The sequence below is a fragment of the Lithobates pipiens genome, unplaced genomic scaffold (assembly GCF_037356315.1).
Source record: "Lithobates pipiens isolate NorthernLeopardFrog02 unplaced genomic scaffold, aLitPip1_a1.2 Scaffold_16, whole genome shotgun sequence".
Lineage (NCBI taxonomy): Eukaryota > Metazoa > Chordata > Amphibia > Anura > Ranidae > Lithobates > Lithobates pipiens.
This window is the reverse complement of record NW_027507748.1, coordinates 106,733,657-106,750,782: the sequence shown is the minus strand read 5'-3', so window position 1 is coordinate 106,750,782 and position 17,126 is coordinate 106,733,657. Positions and strand designations below refer to the sequence as shown.

Genomic DNA, 17,126 nt, shown 5'->3' with positions numbered 1-17,126 from the left:
GTACATTGTACCCCATACTCATTCACATAGGGTGGGGGGCCGGTATCCGGGGGCCCCCTTATTAAAGGGGGCTCCCGGATTCCGATAAGCCCCACGCCCGCAGACCCCGACAACCAACGGCCAGGGTTGTCGGGAAGAGGCCCTTGTCCTCATCAACATGGCGACAAGGTGCTTTGGGGTGGGGGGGCCGCGCGGCCCCCCCTTCCCCAAGGCACCCCCCATGTTGAGGGCACGGCCTGGTACGGCTCAGGAGGGGGGGCGCTCGCTCGCCCCCCTTTCCTGGCCGGCCGGGTAGCGTGCTCGGACAAGGGTCTGTTGTGGACTTGGGGGGAACCCCCACGCCGTTTTTTTTTTGGCGTTGGGGTTTCCCTTTAAGTCCATACCAGGCGGCGGGGCCAGCGACGTCTCCTTCGCGGGCCCGCCTACCTGGATACCCGCTCGAAATGAGCGGACTTTTCTCCCGGCGGGAAAAGTCCGCTCATTTCAAAAGTACGGCGGACTGGCACACACGGGCGGATTGTCCACCGAAATGCGAGTACGACGGACAGTATTACGGAAATTCCGAAATACTTAGTCCGCCAGACTGCACGCTGAAAAAGTCCGCTGAAGCCCACACACGAGCGGACTGTCCGCTGAAATGTGTTTCGGCGGACTAAGTAGGCCATACAATCCGCCCGTGTGTACGCGGCTTTAGGTGCAGAACCCAGTTCTGCAATGGTTAGCAGGGGCAGTCTCCATCTTTATCGTACATCATGGGACACAGAGCCTTAAGTAATTGCTTATTGGGTTAAAGGCCACCTTCTGGTGTTGACACTAGTTATACCCAATTAAGGAAGTTCACTCCCTATATAACCCCTCCTCCTTCCAGGAGCACATCAGTTTTTTCGCCAGTGTCTAAGGTGTTGGTCACAAGTGAAAATGTGCTCTGAGGAGCTCCACTGGAGGGATCCATGCTGGATTTAAATAGCCTCCATGAAGGCCAGATCCATCCAAAGTGCCATTGAGGCCTAAAGGGATGGTACCTGGGGCCTGGTATCCGAAGCACAAGGTTTTGCCTGTAATACCTCTCTTTGTAGGGCTGGAACCCAGGGCTTAGGTCTAGTTACATTACCTAAACTTCCCGACTGAGTGCTCTTTACAGGTCCAAGGCAGTTGGAACCCGTTTTAGGAACCCAGTCCTTGAAGGTTTGCTACGCAGCCCGCCATAATGGTTGAAGGTTGGATTGTCTGTTAATTCAGCAAATTCTGCAGTGAGGATAAAGTAAGGGAAGAAACTTGGGTATTAAAAACATCTATGTATTTCTTCCATTAGGGAAAAAATGTTGTCATGCTTTAATTCTCCACTAGAGGGAGACTATGAACATACCTTACTCTGTTGTCTTCACTGTAAGCTCAGTCCAAGTCTGGTTGCAGCAGCATGTGGACGGAGACTCTGCAAGGTAAAAGAAAGCTGCAAAAATGTTTTCTTCTCCCCCCTGATGGAACCAGAGCATTAGGGGGACAGCAGCACCCATGGTCCCTCCCACTATGGCCAGATCTGCTCTCACAGGGACTGATATTCCATCCTACCTTACGGTCTCTAAATTTAACGGCTTGGCTATTGAAACCCACATTCTGAAGAAACGTGGGCTTTCTGGATCAGTTATCTCTACCCTGATTAGTGCAAGGAAGCCAGCTTCCAGAACTATAGAGTCAGGAGGGCTTATGTTTCCTGGTGTGAATCCAAGGGTTGGCACCCTCGGAGATGTATAATAGGCAGAATTCTTGCCTTTCTACAATTAGGGGTAGAAATGAAATTGGCCTTGAGTACTATTAAAGGCCAAGTCTCAGCTTTATTGGTCTTATTTCAAAAGACCACTTTCTACTCATTCTTTAGTCCGGGGTTTTATACAAGGGGTGACGTGGCTTATTTTGCCCGTCAAACCTCCGTTGAACCCTTGGGACTTGAACTTAGTTTTTTCTGTGTTTCAAAAACAGCCATTTGAACCAATACAACATATACCCCTGGTCCTTCTAACAAGGAAGTTGGTATTTTTGGTTGCTATATCCTCAGCAAGGAGGGTTTCAGAATTGGCTGCTCTTTCTTGTAAAGAGCCATATTTGATTGTCATGGGTACAGAGTGGTTTTACGCCCTTGTCCAGACTTTTTATCAAAAGTGGTTTCAGGTTTCACCTGAACCAAGATATTGTCCTGTCTTTGTTTTTTCCAAAACCAATGATTTAAGGGGTAAGATTCCCCCATTTCAAGTTAAGGCGCACTGTGCCAGGTCGGTTAGTGCTTCTTGGGCACTGTGTCACCAGGCTCCCATGGCTCAGATTTGTAAGGCCACAACTTGGTCTTCAGTGCATACATTCACAAGATTTTATCAGGTGGATGTAAGGAGGTATGAGGATATCGCATTTGGGCACAGTGTGCTGCAGGCAGCAGCATAGATCCTCAAGTCTGTGGGTACCCTGCGGGTTGTCTCTCCCTCCCCTCAAGTAGCATTGCTATGGGATTAAATTTTGTGTGTATCTACCACAGGGTGGTCCTGGGGATACATTACATAAAACACATGCCACGTCTTGATATTTGACTTTACTAAAAAACTCAACGAAAATTGTTGACAATAATGGACTTTTTAGGCATAAATATAGATATAACAAATATAGATATAACAAAAAAAGGGAAGATATTTCTAAAAAGACAACAAACAGAATCTCAATGCCTCAGAGCGTAATCCTTCACTGTCTAGCGTATTATAAGTACATCACGTTCTACATATATACTTTATCCCTGTAGAGATGCCTCTCTTTGTCTTTTTTTGGTTATCCATAGGAAATAAAAATTATAAACTGATGAAGCGTTATGATGAACGCGAAACATGTAGAGCATTGAGCATTTAAGTATCTCTGAGCTGATTCCTATGTGATATCCTGTCTATATAAATTATCTTCTGTACTGATGGTTATTTGTTCCTTAATGTCCCTATGTTGGGAATGTATGTAGAACGTGATATACTTATAATACGCTAGACAGTGAAGGATTACGCTCTGAGGCATTGAGATTCTGTTTGTTGTCTTTTTAGAAATAAAAATTGTTTTAAATGTATCTTCCCCTTTTTTTGTTATATCTATATTTATGCCTAAAAAGTCCATTATTGTTAACAATTTTCGTTGAGTTTTTTAGTAAAGCATTGCTATGGGATGTCCCTTTAAGTAATTACTTAAGGCTCTGTGTCCCATGATGTACTCCAAGAAAAGGATTTTACAGGTAAACTGTAATAAAAATCCTATATTTTCTTGTGAGAACTGTACCTAAGTTATGAAGGGTCATTTATTTTTATATGCATTGCAAACTATGTCTCTTCTTGTAGTGATAAAAAAGCATGCAATGTTTTTCATTTTTTTTTTGGCAGGCTTGTAGGGGGATAAATATCACATTGAATTAAATTGGATATAAAAGGATAACTATTGCGTAACTGGCACTTTCTATGTAAACATGTTATTATAGAGTGTAGCCAACTCAGTCATGCACACATTAATATTTTTTATTTGTCTGTTTTGATGTAAATTAAAATAGTACTTTTTGCCAGCCTAGTTGTTTTTGGTAGCAACAATCGGGCTAAAATTAAGAGGAGGAAAAAAAATTATATAGAAAGAGATGGCTGGTAGAATGATATATAGAGCGAGGCAATGGCTGGCAGGATTTTGGATGGTGGGTACCAAAATTTCTCACATACACATGAGGGTTTTGCTTTCTCAGAATCTTAATAATTTCTGTTCTGGGACCTGAAGCCCAGATGCTTTGTAGGACTATGGGTGGCTTAAAACCTCCATTCCCAGGATCACATCTTACCTGATACCTTAAACCTTGCTATTAGCTTCACTGGTCTACAGGCCTTTATACATTTAGGTGATGGGCCTGTTCTCTGGAAAAATATTTTTCTTTTAACTATTGAAGTTGTTTCATCTGAATCTTCTGTCAACATCTAAAACAAAGAAAATGTGACTCTAAGTGTAGAATTAAAAGCTGTTCAATTTCCCCATAAAGGATTAAAAATACTTACAAGATATGTAGACTGGCAGAGCATATCATTAATATTAACATAGGTGGTCCGGCATAAAGACAGTGGTAACTGGCGTATACAAGTTCTTTAGGCTGTGTGTATCCAGTAGCGGGGGGTCCCGGGGATGCCAACAGAAAAACCAGCAGGGAGCTGTGAGAGAACTGACAGGCCAGCCCGCAGTCACAGTCTCAAACAACGAGAAACGCCGTTCCTGGAAGTGACGTCAGCGGCAGGGGACAATAACCAGCAACCAACGTGGACCGCAAACTGGAAGCAGTTATCAAAGAGGGACGCGTTTCGGAACATCTCATTGGTTCCTTTATCAACGTGATGACTGTATGTGTATGAGGCTAATTTTTACTACGTGGGTGGGGAATATGTAGATGGAGCGTTATCACAATGTAAAGGTATAGAACAGGAGGGGTAACAGAAACACAATCCCCATCCAAACAAAAAATATATATATGTTGTGTCCTTCTTTGATGACTGCTTCCTGTTTGCGGTCCACGCTGGTTGCTGGTTATTGTCCCCTGCCGCTGACGTCACTTCCAGGATCTGCGTTTCTCGTTGTTTGAGACTGTGACTGCGGGCTGGCTTGTCCTCTCGGAGCTCCCTGCTGGTTTTCCTGTTGGCATCCCCGGGACCCCCCGCTACTGGATACACACAGCCTAAAGAACTTGTATACGCCAGTTACCACTGTCTTTATGCCGGACCACCTACGTTGATATTAATGATATGCTCTGCCAGTCTCCATATCTTGTAAGTGTTTTTAGCCATCCTGTATTCTAGATTTACCATGCTAAACAAATTTATTGCCAAGGCCAAGGATCATTTAGCCTTCACAGTAGATGCTCTCATGATTACTGTGACTCAATTTTAACTGGTTTATGCCTGTTCCAAACAGACCAGACTTACTGACCAAAGCCCGCCCAGCTTCTACAGTAAGTCATTGGCTTCAACAGCATGGCTTTGAAACTGAAGTTCGAAATGATAGGGTTATCTCTGACTCCCACTTTGGTATTCCCACTTTGCTCAGAGCAAGAAAACCCACCTCCTGCAAGAGTCACAATCGCACAGCAAAGGCCTTTGCATGGTGCGAAAACAAGAGACTTATTCTAAGGCATTTATCTATCATTCTTAGGTCTCGGTTTTGCTTATTCATCTTTATCAGGAACTTTCTACAGGGAGTTGCTCATATAATTTTCCCAATTCTACCACCTGTGTCATCTTGGGATCTCAGCCTGGTATTCTCTACTTTTTCAGAGACTCCCCTTTGAACCTTTTGTCCTTCCTTCCCTCTGTCCTATCCCAAAACATTACAAGGAAATTGCCCTACATTGCCCAGAAGTGGTCAGAACTTTCAGGGTCTATCTGAAAGCTTGTAGAGACCCTTTTCTTTGTGGCCTACAGCTTGTAGTTCTCAATGAACTGCAAGAGTGCTGGCGAGCGCTGGTGTAGTTCTTTGATTCCTCCTGCTATTCAGTAACTTCCTGTATTGGAGGTATGGGCAGACAGTGTACTGAGGGTCTGCAGGATCCAGGCATTGCACTTGCGATCTGCCGATCATGGGTGCAATGTTTTATAGGCTGCAGAAAATAATAAATGCACATTTTTTTTAACTGAAAAAAGATTTGCATTTATTATTTTTTTTGTAAAAGGCGAACTTAGCGTTTAAGACATAACATTCTTCTAGCTTAGAAGATGTCATTGTGAACAGCTGCAATCTTAATTTTTGATATTAATGTGTTTCGAAAAATTATAAATGCACATTTTATTGTTTTAAGGTTTTTTGTGTTTATGGATTAAGTGGCCCTTTTTAACGTTTTACTTGACAGCTAGAAACTTGCAGAAATAGACAGCAAAATGCCTCTTAAGAATTTGCATTAGTCTGAGCTGTTTGTTTACTCCATACTATTCCTAGAAGAGAAAGGTAAACTTCAGAGAAAATTTATGATAAATAAAAAGATATTTGTAGTTTGCGCAGAAAACTTGTCTGCGATACCTGCCGCGCTGTATAATCACCGGTGGATGTCATGCAGAGCTCCTTACCTGCTTCTAAATTAAATAAAACTACTTGAAGTAATCAAAATAATTTGATTTATCTGTATTCAATAAAACATTTGAAATGAAGACGTTTGCCTAGGGGTTTGTCTGAGGAGTTTTTAAATTGTGGTTACACTGCGCTGGGTTTTCAAACAGGCAACAATGCTCAATAGTTATTAAAAAGTGATCACTCACACCAGAAAAAGGTACACAGAAATATTAGTATAATGCATCACTAAATAGGTTCATAGGTTCTGATGCTAGAATGGGCATACTTTGCCTTTTTCAGGACTCCATTTCACCCCAGCAATCATAGCATCAACATATTCAAGAACTTTACAAGGCTAAAAATACCTACTGTAACTATTCCAGTTAATGCTGTGCCATTGTTGGTATATCAGTGTCTACTCAATTTATCTTGATGCGTAGGTTATAAAAAATACAAAGCAACTAAGGTCAACAGAATGCTTGATGGGACTGCAGCCTCTTTTTAAATGATTCAGTGCTGTGCAACTTCCCTCTCTTGCACCATTGCCAGTGGACTTGGCTGCAATACGATTATACAGAGAGCAGGATTTGAACTGGGATGATGTTTGCACAAGCACAGGACCATTTAGAAGTCCGCCATACCAGCAACGATGGGGATTTAGCTAGAAAAACAGCCATGTATGGAAGATGAATACCAGAATAACAATTTGAGCCTCTTAGCATGTTCTCTGAACCAGCTTACTCACAGAATTTTCTTGTTTACCCAAAAAATGCAACACCTCCCATCACCTCAAGCCAGCATTAACCCTTTCATGGCCGTGGTCACTTGGATGCTCAGACCCAATTTAGTAGTGTCAGCAGTTGGCAGTTAACTTGACTAGAAACACTCTGACTTATCTCCTAAAAAAAATGTTTAGGTTTTTTTTGAGCACATTTAAGGCTTTTACTTAACCAATTAAGCCCCGGACCATTTTGCTGGCCAAAGACCAGAGCACATTTTGCAGTTCGCCACTGCATCGCTTTAACTGAAAATTGCGTGCTCGTGCGACGTTACTCCCAAACAAAATTGACATCCTTTTTTTTACCACAAATAGAGCTTTCTTTTGGTGGTATTTGATCACCTCTGCGGTTTTTATTTTTTGCACTATAAACAAAAATAGAGCAACAATTTGGAAAAAAAAACGCATTATTTTTGACTTTTTGCTATAATAAATATCCCCAAAAAATATATATAAAAAATGTTTTTTCCTCAGTTTAAGCCAGTACATATTCTACATATTTATTTTGTTACATTAGGGGACACAGAGCCATAGTAATTACTATGTGGGTTATAGGGCCACTGATAGGTGATGGACACTGGCACGCCCTGAGGCAAGAAGTGTACTCCCTATATAACCCATCCCATTACTGGGAGTCCTCAGTTTTTTCGCCAGTGTCTAAGGTGTTGGTCACGAGTAAAGATGTGCTGTGCTGAGCTTCACTAGAAGCAATCCTTGCTGGGACTAGCCATGCTGACCGGATCCGTTCTGATGTCCTTTTCATGGGCTAAATGTATGGTATCCGGGCCCCGTGTCTGAATAAACGTGAGCACTCACCGACTTGACGCTGGAAACAGCACAGCACAGAATCCTGTCATTTTCTCCTCTCCTCTGGCCACAACAGATCCTCCGGTAAGTTGGGGGTCTGGTTCTCCTCCTGCGCCCCCAATATTGATTGTTTTTGGGATTGATATGAAAGCAGTTTCCTTTTTTGTAAAAAAAAAAAAAAAAAAGGGGGGGGGGGGAAAGAACGAGCGGCCGCTCAGCAGAGGATTTTACCCCCCCCCCCCCCCCGCCATGTCTGCTGTTTTTTCAGGACACCTAAGCCGCTGCTCACACAGAAAAACACTTTCCTTTGAAAGGAGTGGGGGCAGTCATTCGTGTGGGGGACATGGCTAACGGCATCAGACGCCGGCCACACATGGCGGAAGTGTAAAGCGCTGTGGATGTGTAGCTGCTGCTGGCTGTGGAGGGACAGAGCAGGAGGATGGCTTATTCAGGTTAGTGACACAGGCATTTCCCTTTGACACATACTTTACCAGGTTAGGATTAATAGCAGCTAATGGTGCTGGACTATAGCCTAGCAATGTACATTCTTTGTGTGCCTCTGCTTTATTCTTCAGGCTATGAGTGGTAAAGGGACCAGGAACTCCTCTAAGGATTCTAAAGGGGTCAATGGTTTTACTATAACCTAAATTCATTTCCAAAAGAATGTCACCCTCCTCTGAGAGGGATGCGGCTGGTCAGACTGAGCTGTAAGGGGGAACTGTTGTTGCATAAACACTTCAGTCCCTGTATATATCTTACAAGAGGTTTTTTCTTCTACCATTTCTAATTTGGAATGAAGATTGATGCTATGATGTCTCTCCATAGTGGAGCTAAACATAGAAGATTTCCATCTACTGCTCAGGACCCTCTTATTGAGGTGCAGGAGGCTGGGGATCAGGTAGTTCAAATATTTGGAAGATGCTTATTGATCCTCTTCTGAGGATCTTAATATGCAAGAGTAGCATCACAAGACAGGTTACTTGTGTACTCCATTACTCGAGCACAGGCTCTTGAGAAACCTACCTCTAATTGGGTTCATTAAAACCTCCCCCATTTGAAGATGTTTTTCCCTATTCATGGTGCTCACTTCAGAAGCACATATACTAATAAAGCTTATGTATTCTGAATGGGAACATCCGAATAAATAATATTATCCTCCCAAGAAATTCCCCACACAAAAAAAATGGGGGGTTCCAGCAAATGATGCTGCAATCGCCTCAGTGAGCAAGAATCTCACATATCCGGTGGATAATGCACTGATGTTAAAGGATCCAACAGATAAAATGTTGGAACTTCTTTATAAAAACAATATGTTTTTAGCAAGTTCAGTAGCGCAGCCAGTTCTTGCTGCAATTGGTGTATCTCAGTCCATTAAGGAACAGTTTGTGGAGATACTTAAAATTCTGCCTGATCAACAGGCCCAGCAATGGGCTGGTATATCAGACACATTGTGTTTTCACAGTAGATGCTATGAAAGACTCTATCATTTAAGCCTCATGGCTTATGCTTGGACTAGTGCATTCTCGCAGAGTTCTGTGGCTGAAAAATTGGTCAGCCGAAGCACCGTGTAAAAAGCTCTTAGCCAGTTTTCCCTTTTATGGTGAACAGCTATTTAGAGACCATTTGGATAAGTACGTCTAAAGGATCTCTAATGGGAAAAGCTCTCTTTTACCAGTAAAGAAGAAGTTCAAATATTCTCCTTTAATCGTGCTGCCTCTTCTGTGCCAGGGGCATCAGCCTCTAGGCAGTGTTTGACGACCTCACCGTCAGGTTCAAGGGGAAGTCCCCAAGGGCAGCACCAGGAAGAGATCTTGGGGCAGAAAGCCCACAAAGCAGAATGCTAAAACCTCCTCATGAAGGGGCGCCCCCGCTCGCTCGGGTTAGGGGAAGGCTCCTGCAATTCTCAAGATCTGTCAGGAACAATGGCAGGACAGATGGGTAGCTTCTGCACTTTTTTCTCCAGGTTATCACTAGATTTCTGAGAGTTTCCGTCTCCTCGTTTTTTTTTCTAAGGGAAAATGTTCCCAAGGATCCAGAGAAAAAGGTCTCTTTCTGGCTCTGGATCATCTATTATCCCAGTCGGTGATATCAGAGTTCCCTTAGTGGAACAGGGCACAGGTTTGATTCAAACCTTTTTATGGTTCCAGAACCAAACAAAGAGGTAAGACCCATTCTAGATCTCAAAGATCTGAATCGGCACTTAAACATCCGATCCTTTCGCATGGAGTCAGTCCGATCGGTTGTGTCCATCCTGCAAGGAGGGGAGTTTTTTGGCTTCATTCGATATCAAAGATGCATATCTCCACGTGCCAATATTTCCCGCTCACCAGAAATTTCTGCTCTTTGAAATATTAAATCATAATTTTCAGTTGTGGCCCTGCCATTCGGTTTAGCCACAGCACCATGGGTGTTCTGAAAAATTCTGGCACCTCCTTTAGCCAGATTAAGGCTCCTAGCCTATTTACACAATCTATCTTTAATAGATCATTCAGTCTCAGGTCTAAACCAGAGTCCGATTACAGCTGTAACTACCTGCAATCTCTGGGTTGGATACTCAACCTAGAAAAATCCCCCTTAGAATCATCAAGGAGATTACAGTACTTGGGGCTGATTATAGATACCGTACAGAAGAAGGTTTTCTTACCCCAGACATGGATAAGTTCCATTGTAGGACTACTTTAACTTATCAAAATAAGGAAAAATCCTTCCATTCGACTGTGCATGAGATTGTTAGGGGAAATGGTGGCCTCCTTCGAGGCCATCCCTCCCGCAGTTTTCACTCAAGACTGCTTCAAAACACCATCCTGTTGGTCTCGAATAAAAAGATTCAGGCCTTGTTTTTTTCCAATACGCTTGGCTTCTGACGTAAGTCAGAGCCTAAATTGGTGGTGGTTATCCTAGGAAGTATTAACAACAGATGCCAGCCTTCTAGGCTGGGGATCAGCCCTGTAAGAAGATTCTGTCCAGGGGATATGGTCCAGGTTAGAGGACCTTGCCTATTAACATTTTGGAAGATTCGCGCAGTACGTCTGGCCCTAGAATCTTGGACGCTCCAGAGTACGGGACTGTCCTGTCAGGATTCAGTCTGACAAGGCCACGGCGGTGGCTTACATCAATCTTTAGGGGGACACGAGAAGTCGTGTAGCCCAAACAGAGGTGCCTATATAACCCACTATGTAATGAAGCTCCTGTATCCCGTGATGTATGATCAAGAAATCCTGTTTTTTGGTAAAAAAAAAAATCTCAATAAGCGTTTATTGATTGGTTTGCGCAAAAGTTATAGCGTCTACAAAATAGGAGTTAGTTTTATGGCATTTTTAGAAATGTTTCTTTCTTACTGGTAATGGCGATCTGCAATTTTTATCATGACTGTGACATTATGGCGGTCACATCAGACAATTTTGACACATTTTTGGGACCATTGTCATTTTTACCGCCATCGGTGTTATAAAATTGCACTGATTACTGTAAAAATTACACTGGCAGTGAAGGGGTTAACCACTAGGGAGCTAGGGAGGGGTTAAGTGTGTCCTGGGGAGTGTTTCTAACTATTAGTGGGATGGGCTACGAATTACACTTCACTGATCATTAGAGGTTTTCACTTGAACTTAGAAAAGTTAAATGCAAAAGTCACTCAGCTGTACTTATCCGAGGAGGTAGATATTGAGGGGAATAACTCCCATATGAATATTCAGAGTGGTGATAAGGATATCCCTGGAAGATCTCCACACTTAACTGGTTGTTCCGTTAATAGAAAAGAGAAAACGAATATAGCGCAATATTGCTACAGAGTAAAATCGGCGTAAAGAGCCACTCGCATATTAGGATGATGAACGAGCGCATTGAATAGTCAGATCCAACAGCTTGAGTCTGCAACCGCTGTGCTGCCAGACTCACTCGTGCGCTGTCACAGTCACCTTCGCCCTCACGCGTAGCGCCACCATCACCTGACTTTCTCAAAGGGTTTTCTATGAACGGAACAACCTATCTGGTGTGGATGGAGTAATATAATATCCTCCTGTTTTGGGTGATCCATCTGGTTTGTGGCTGGTTAAGTGTGGAGATCTTCCAGGGATATCCTTATCACCACTCTGAATATGCATATGGGATTTATTCCCTTCAATATCTACCTCCTCGGATAAGTACAGCTGAGTCACTTTTGCATTTAACTTTTCTAAGTTCAAGTGAAAACCTCTTTTGTTCTGGATAAATTAGCACTTATCCCAATTATTTAATTAATACATTTTTTTTTCATTTGAACACACATCTGGCACGCTTGCTTAATGAATTTCATCTGTTTTATTTTTAATTTATATATTAATTGAATTCCTATTTCTAATTTATTATTCCTACATTCAGTTGGGGAATTTTTTCATTTATAGATTTTTTTGAAGACATACCTAGCACACTTGTTGAAGGAAGTTCATTTACTCTAATTTTAAGTCACATATTAATTGGACTTCCATTTTTATTCTAATTTATTTTATTTATTAAATATTTACTTGGTGATCGTTTTTTTGAGTTAGTATTTAATATTATTAATACTATTATATTAGTATTAATAAGCACATATTATATAGTGTTTTAGGTGCACATTTATCCATATATTTATTTGTTTTTATTTTTAGTTTATTTTTTTCTCTGGCACCTTTATATTTAATACTATTGGATTCCAAGATGATTGGGGTAATCCTTAGTTACATATGTGTTTTTTTCCTCTTGATACCTTTTATTTATAAGCCTATATTATGTTGTTTCTTTTTTCTAGCACTTGGCACTTTTTTAGCACTTTGGTTGTAGCACGAGACACCTTATTGGTGTGTGTCACATTATCCACTTCAGCCCCGGACCACTTTGCTGGCCAAAGACCAGACCACTTTTTTGCGATTCGGCACTGCGTCGACGGCATCTCCAAGTTCAGCTGCCCCAAAAGACGATCGCAGGTATGCCCGTGGCGATCGAGTCCGCGGGACCCGCGACCGGACTCACGGGGGTCCCGACCAGCACGGGAGCACACTCGCGATGGCAGGGCGGCAAATTTAAAGGGACGTCCAGGTATGCCCATTTGCCTGCCCGTGTCATTCTGCCGACGTACATCGGCGTGCGCTGGTCGGGAAGTGGTTATAGAAAGTTTATTAATACCCTGGATCTTTTGGGATAATTGAATTTATGCACTTTTTGGATTATGTTCATACACTTTTTTCTATTATGCACTTGCCACTTTATTTGAAGATAGCGCAACACTATTTACTATATTAAATTTTTTGGTTGGCTGACCTATTGGGAGTGTTTGCAGCTGCTTTCTTTGATTTTCAGTTTGATATTTTTATCCATTTTTGCGCTCGAGTATTTTTGTTTGTATCTATACTTCACTGATCATAGCTCCTGATCACAGACAGTGTCACTAAGCAGAAGGAGGAGATGCTTGTTTACATTAGCATCTCCTCATTCTTCAGCTCCGTGAGACAATATCCCCACGTGAGTACGCGCCGGCAAATTCAAAGGGACGTACCTATACGCCCATTTGCCCAGTCGTGCCATTCTGCCAATGTAAATTTACATGCGGTGGTCAGCAAGTGGTTAAAGAGATTGTAAAGTCTCGTGTTTTTTTTTAAATAAAAATAACAAACATGTTATACTTACCTGCTCTGTACAGTGGATTTGAACAGAGTAGACCAGATCCTCCACTTCTCAGGTGCCTCTTTGGCACTTCTGGCCAATCCCTCCTGTTGCGTGCCCCTACAGCAAGCAGCTTGGGGGGCACCGAAGCCGAGCTGCACCTCTGTGAGTCCATTCAGACACAGAGCTGTGGTTTAGCCCTGTCCCTCCCTCTCCTGATTGGCCAACTGATTTTGACAGCAGCCGGCTCCAATGGCGCAACTGCTGTGTCTCAGCCAATCGGGAGGGAGAGTCTCGGATGGCCGAGACACTCGTGGACAGAGACAGGGCTCTGGTAAGCATTAAGGGGGGCTGCTGTGCACAGAATGCTTTTTAACTTAATGCATAGAATGCATTAGGATAAAAAAAAAAAAACTTCTGACTTTACAATCACTTCAATACAAAACTGTAAAAAAAAGGATATACTGTATATGAATGTGTTTTTAATCCTGTACTTGTGGGTGACTATTACAATATTAAACATAGGTGTTCTGTCATATCCACTCTTCAGTGACCTTCGAATCCTGTGAGGTGTTTGTGCTGTCATATTGATCATATGACTGGGAACCACACTCATTAGTTCCCATTTGTTAAAGACCACAGCAATCGGACACAGCCCAGTCTGACAGCTAGCAGTACCCATCTGTGCATCCTGCTCGCTGTCGGAGAGTGTAAACTAATGTCACTTCAACACAAAGCAGTGTGCTGGGGAATGTTAATCTACAAATGGGGGTGGAGATACAATTGTGTTACTGGGGTCAGCTAAGAGGCTGGAAGTACAGCAGCAGCATAAAAGTGATTTCATGTTTTTTTTTAGATGGGGAAAAAAAAATAAGGGCTCGCTGCATGGGTAAGTAAAGAATATTAAATCAAAAGATATAAAAATGTTGTGCCCCTAGTACAGCTTTAAAAGCTTCTTTTTTTTTTGTTTATTCACTTCACATGGAATGTTGGTGCTGATATGTTTTTCTTCTGTTTTAGAAATAATATTGTTATTCTCCAGTGCCTACACAGTCTGAAATGCATTCTTCCTCCAACATGTGTGGTAAATGTAATAAGAGCGGGCAGTAAGAATAATCTTGCAAGAGACTTGGCGTGCTCTCTGGAGGAAGAGCTTCTCGCCCACAGAAACCTGGTGTCTGCTGCAGAAGCTGAAGTTGAAAGTGAATTGACCTTGAGGTGCCCCACAGACAATAATATCTCGCGCACAATGGAATCTTCTGACAGGAAAGAACAAGCACTAAAGTGCAGAGAAGACCTGGAGATGAAGAAGCAGCAGATCAAGCTGGGGGATAATCTAACTACTAACAGTGAGCTGTACAGGCGCAGTGCACTGCGTGTGGCGCAGCTTCAGCTGAACTCAGATTCACTTATATGTAGAATAGCAAAAGAATCAAATGTTCATGCTTAAATTTTTGTGTAATTACACATAATTAGGTTGATTTATAGGTTTAATATTGTACCAGTAAAATGTATTTTACACTTGGCTGTTATTTTTCATTGAATGATTTTAAGTAGAACTGTGGCTCTCTATTTAAAATGTATTGCAAAATTTAATTATAAGCACAGGTTATCTGCATTTATAGTCTTTTAGTCCCCTTCTCCGCCCACTTAATCCGGCTTCCTATGAAGGTGTGGCAACTATGCTGCGCTGCTCCCAAATTGCCACTGTCATGAAGACTGTGCCTACTTTGTACTACAGTAGTATGCAAACATTTTTGTCACTGCTAATTCACATGCCTGTAGCTTTTCAAAAAGCACCTGGCCGCACCAAGGCTTGCCTACTGCTTTCTGAATCTACAGCAATGCCTCTGTTGCTGAAACCCTTCTACTATGAGCTGCAGTGCCTGGGATGGGAAGCGCGTGATACTCAAATGAAGATGGATTTGGCTTAGGGAATTTAAAGGAAATCTATTATGAGTTTTGTGCATCACATAGTAACTGTATTTGGGACTTGTTTAAACTGTCATACTGGAACCTTTAGTTCTACTTTAAGAACAAAAAATGTTTTAAACTGAGGACTTTATCCCACTTTGTGTCAAAAAGAAGTCATCTTCCTATAAAGTGTAATAAACGGTTTGGGAGCCTGGTTCCCAACCAGGGCTCACCAAGGAAAAGGAGGGAAGCAAGTGGACTGTCTTGGTACAATGCAAAGAGAGATACAGTGGAATATGTAGACAATCATATCAAATTTAGAAAATTTTATTAATACATGATGAAGAAAATCAGTAGTTAATTAAAAACATAGGTGACTTGGTCAGGGACAGTGTTTCAACTAGTTTTTCTGGGCTAGGCTGCTTCATCAGGAAAAATATCTGCAATTTAATCAACACACAATCAATGACAATATAGTCATTCATATATACAACAGAACATATATACAATTCAGCAATATATATGTTACACAAGGGGAAGAGGTGCGTAAGGCTGCTTACCCAAGTCCTGGTGTGCACAGGGCATCACCAGTAGGGTCTCCCGCGGCGACTGGGGGAGATTAACAAGTGAAGGGGCTGGAGTCTGGGTGAAATAAAGTGCATAAGGTAAATGAACCAAAAACTAGGTAACTGGAGGGAGAGCCCTATGAGATGGTGACTAGGTGAGTGAATGAAATTCAGTGGTGCGGAATAGTGAAAGGCTGCCAAAAGGAAAAGATTGGTGGTGCAAATGCACCGCTGTGAAAGATGAAGGGCGATTAGTGAGTGAAGAAGGGTGAAAGGAGGAGAAAACGGGGGGAGGGGGGGGTTGAGAGGAGAGGAGAAAAAGGTGGGAGAAGGAAGGGGGAGGAAGAAAAGAGGGAAATGGGAGGATGTGAAGGGGGGAGAGAGAGGAAAGGACAAGGAGGAATGAGGAGGGGGAGGAAGGAAGAGGATGGAGGGGAAAGGAGGAGGGGGGAAAAGGAAAGGGGGGTGTGGGTGGAGTGAGTCAACTGGGTAGAAAAGAAAAAAGGGAAAGTGGAAAGGAGGGGTGGGGGGAGAGAAGGGAGAGGAAGAGGGGGGAAAAAAGGGAGATAATGGGAGGGAGAATGGAGAGAATGAGAAGAAGCAGAAGAATAAGAACTTGAATGGGGAAAGTGAAGTAATGGTGAATAAAATTGGGCTTGTAAAGGTAGAAATATATAGTATGTACCTAATTTACAGATTGCCGTAGATAAGATGACCTGGAAGGAAATGTCCCACTAGGAGGGGGTACCAAGAGGTACCGCTGGAGGGGGTACGCTGTGGAGAAGTTAAGAGGTGCACAGTCGCACAAATGCACAACTCTCAGCGGCCTGCCCTGTAGGGGAAAGTAATGTATTCTGATTAATGCTAAAGGAATTAATCCACTATAATAGCCCTCGGATTGAGAGGGCCATGCAAGGGCCATTAAAAATCCGAAGGTAAAGAACTTATGGTTCAGATAGGGTGAAAAGGACCTCTTCCGGGTCCAAGGTCCAGCCTAAAGATAAGCAGGGGGCTGCCTGCTACTTGTAATTCCCAACCCTGTGACGTTGGTCCAACTCCAGCCGTAGCCGACGTACGGCGTTGCAGGGTCAAGGATCCTGAAGTTCGCGCATGTGGAAATATAGCGCATATGCACAAGCCCTATGATCAAAAGGCGGAGCTCAGGCGAGGACGTGTGGGAGGAGGGATCGTCCCCTGGAGGGTGGCCATCTCACCACCAGGGAACCTACCGGGTCGTCGCAAGGAGATTTAATACACATACTTATTGACGCTGCTCCTAGTGGCCACCCATAACTTCCCTATAATGTTGTACCCCTTCTCTACCATAAAAGTCCATTTTCACTTAGCGTAGCGAATAAGGT

The 17,126-nt window shown here is 42.8% G+C and overlaps 1 protein-coding gene across 1 annotated transcript in view; it reads left to right on the top strand.

Annotated features, from left to right (window-relative positions):
• Positions 1–14,810, top strand: part of FANCB (FA complementation group B) — a 110,026-nt gene extending 95,216 nt beyond the window's left edge. The window contains exon 9 of the mRNA XM_077480222.1: positions 14,306–14,810. Within this exon, the coding sequence (XP_077336348.1) occupies positions 14,306–14,735 (430 nt within the window). The 3' untranslated portion in view covers positions 14,736–14,810. The remainder of the gene's footprint in view (positions 1–14,305) is intronic.
• Positions 14,811–17,126: the final 2,316 nt, after the last annotated feature.